This window comes from Nannospalax galili, unplaced genomic scaffold (assembly GCF_000622305.1).
Source record: "Nannospalax galili isolate Female #2095 unplaced genomic scaffold, S.galili_v1.0 scaffold192, whole genome shotgun sequence".
Taxonomy (NCBI): Eukaryota; Metazoa; Chordata; class Mammalia; order Rodentia; family Spalacidae; genus Nannospalax; species Nannospalax galili.
This window is the reverse complement of record NW_008331810.1, coordinates 1,760,878-1,762,818: the sequence shown is the minus strand read 5'-3', so window position 1 is coordinate 1,762,818 and position 1,941 is coordinate 1,760,878. Positions and strand designations below refer to the sequence as shown.

Genomic DNA, 1,941 nt, shown 5'->3' with positions numbered 1-1,941 from the left:
ATACAATCATCTTGGGTGGAGGGCAAATTGAGTTTGAAATAGATCAAGGTTAGGTACACAGGACACAAGAACACATGACTCAGTGAGCTTGTTTGCATATAAAAGTCCATATTCTGTCCATTTGATAAAGGCCCTTCCTTGTGTCAAACCTCAGAGTTGTTCAGGCAGTGGGATTTTCTGGTGTTCCCTATTCTACATTCTTGGCTTGATTCAAACTGATAGTCTTCTAAGATCCCTGACAGTGACTCTGGTGTAGGTGACTGGGTCGCACTCCAGGTTCTCACCACCAGAAGAGGCCCAGGGATCCTGGCAGCTGTACTCTGGAGCCTGTGAGGGACAGGAGGCAGAGGAAGAAGTAGAGGGGAGAGCCTGTGTTCTCTAAGTCCCTGAGGTGCATTTCTGTTCCAGCTCAGAAGCTCCATGACTGGGCCTGTATTGCTCTGAGGTTACAGAGGAACGACGGGACCTCACAGTCTGCTGGAGCCTGCTCTCTGCTTCTGACTGGCTCCCTATGCCACAGGGCCTGGAGGTGAGGTTCCTGTGACCCTGGCTCTGCCCATTGACAGCTCCATTTCAGGTAAGTGGGGTTGTATTGAGCTAAGGATTCCTACCTGCCAGCCGCTGGGGACTGCAGTCTGGGGGTACACAGCGCCCTTTCCCAGAACATGCTGTCCTAACCTGTGTCTCCTGATGGTGCTAGTTTCTTTCCAAGACTACCAGCGGGAAGGGGGGTTACTGGTCCTTCAACTCAGGGTGCAGACACCTGATTTGTTCATGGGTATACTGATGTACAACTGGAGACTGTTTCTTGGTAATTCCATTTTAGACAAGGAAAATGTTCCAAAGGTTAGAAATAAAATTTGAAGTCCAGGGACCCCATAAACACTACATAAAGAACATTCAGACAAACTAAAAGTAGGTCTGCAGGACAGGTTTTGCTTTTGCATACGGGTGGGCTGCATGGTCAGTCAGATCCTGCAAACACAGGACCCAGAAGCTTGACAAACTTCTGTTCCTAATGAAAGAGCGCTGTATCTGATGACCTCCCAGGCTTTCCCAGGTGATAAGTTTCAAAGAACTGATGTGGGAAGGTGGGTTTGGGGGCAGGTGGGTGGAGGGTGTGTTCCATTGCCCCAGGCCATCAGGTTGCAGGATTCAGGGCCTTTCTTTAAATGAAATTCTTACAGGGTTCAAAGATTAAAATTCTGGGACTGGAGAGGTGGCTCAGCAGTTAATAGCACTGCTGCTCTTGCAGAGGACATGAAGCATCTAGAGATAAGGCATCTTGGAGGTAAAATCTCACCAAGTCTGACAAACTGCGATGGGGATCCACATGAGAAAGGAGGAGACTGGATTTTCTCTGATTTCCTGTGTGTGCTGCATATACAAACATGCATATACACACATGCATACATAAATGTGTGTAATAATTTTTGAAAGATTAATTTAAATTTCTTTTGAAAAATCTAATTTGGGGAGTTGGAGAGATGGCTCAGTGGTTAAGAGCACTGGCTGCTCTTCCAGAGGACCCGGGTTTGATTCCCAGCACCCACGTGGCAGCTAACAACTGTCTGTAACAACAGGTCCAAGGGAATCTGATGCGTTCTTCTGACCTCCATAGTCACTGCATGAAACAGGTGCACTAAATACATGCAGTCAAGACACTCATACACAAAAAAGAAAGATAATAAAAGATTTATTTTTATTATTATGTGTATGTGTATGTGTCTGTGGGTATGTGCACATATGTGCAGGTTCCCATGGAGGCCAGGAGTTATGCTTCCAGGTCGATGTGACCCACCTCACATGGGTACTGGGAACTGAACTGGGGTCTTCTTCAAGAACCATAGACCTTCTTCACTGCTGAGCCATCTCCCCAAACCCACTAATTTTATTTTTAAAATTAAGTGTATGTATCTGTGTCTGTGTAGGGGACCATGC

The 1,941-nt window shown here is 46.6% G+C and overlaps 1 protein-coding gene across 1 annotated transcript in view; it reads left to right on the top strand.

Annotated features, from left to right (window-relative positions):
• Nucleotides 1-1,941, top strand: part of LOC103728932 (beta-1,3-galactosyltransferase 5-like) — a 58,992-nt gene that overhangs the window by 53,334 nt on the left and 3,717 nt on the right. The window contains exon 3 of the mRNA XM_008826927.1: nt 521-577. Coding sequence (XP_008825149.1) covers nt 521-577 — 57 coding nt within the window. The remainder of the gene's footprint in view (nt 1-520; nt 578-1,941) is intronic.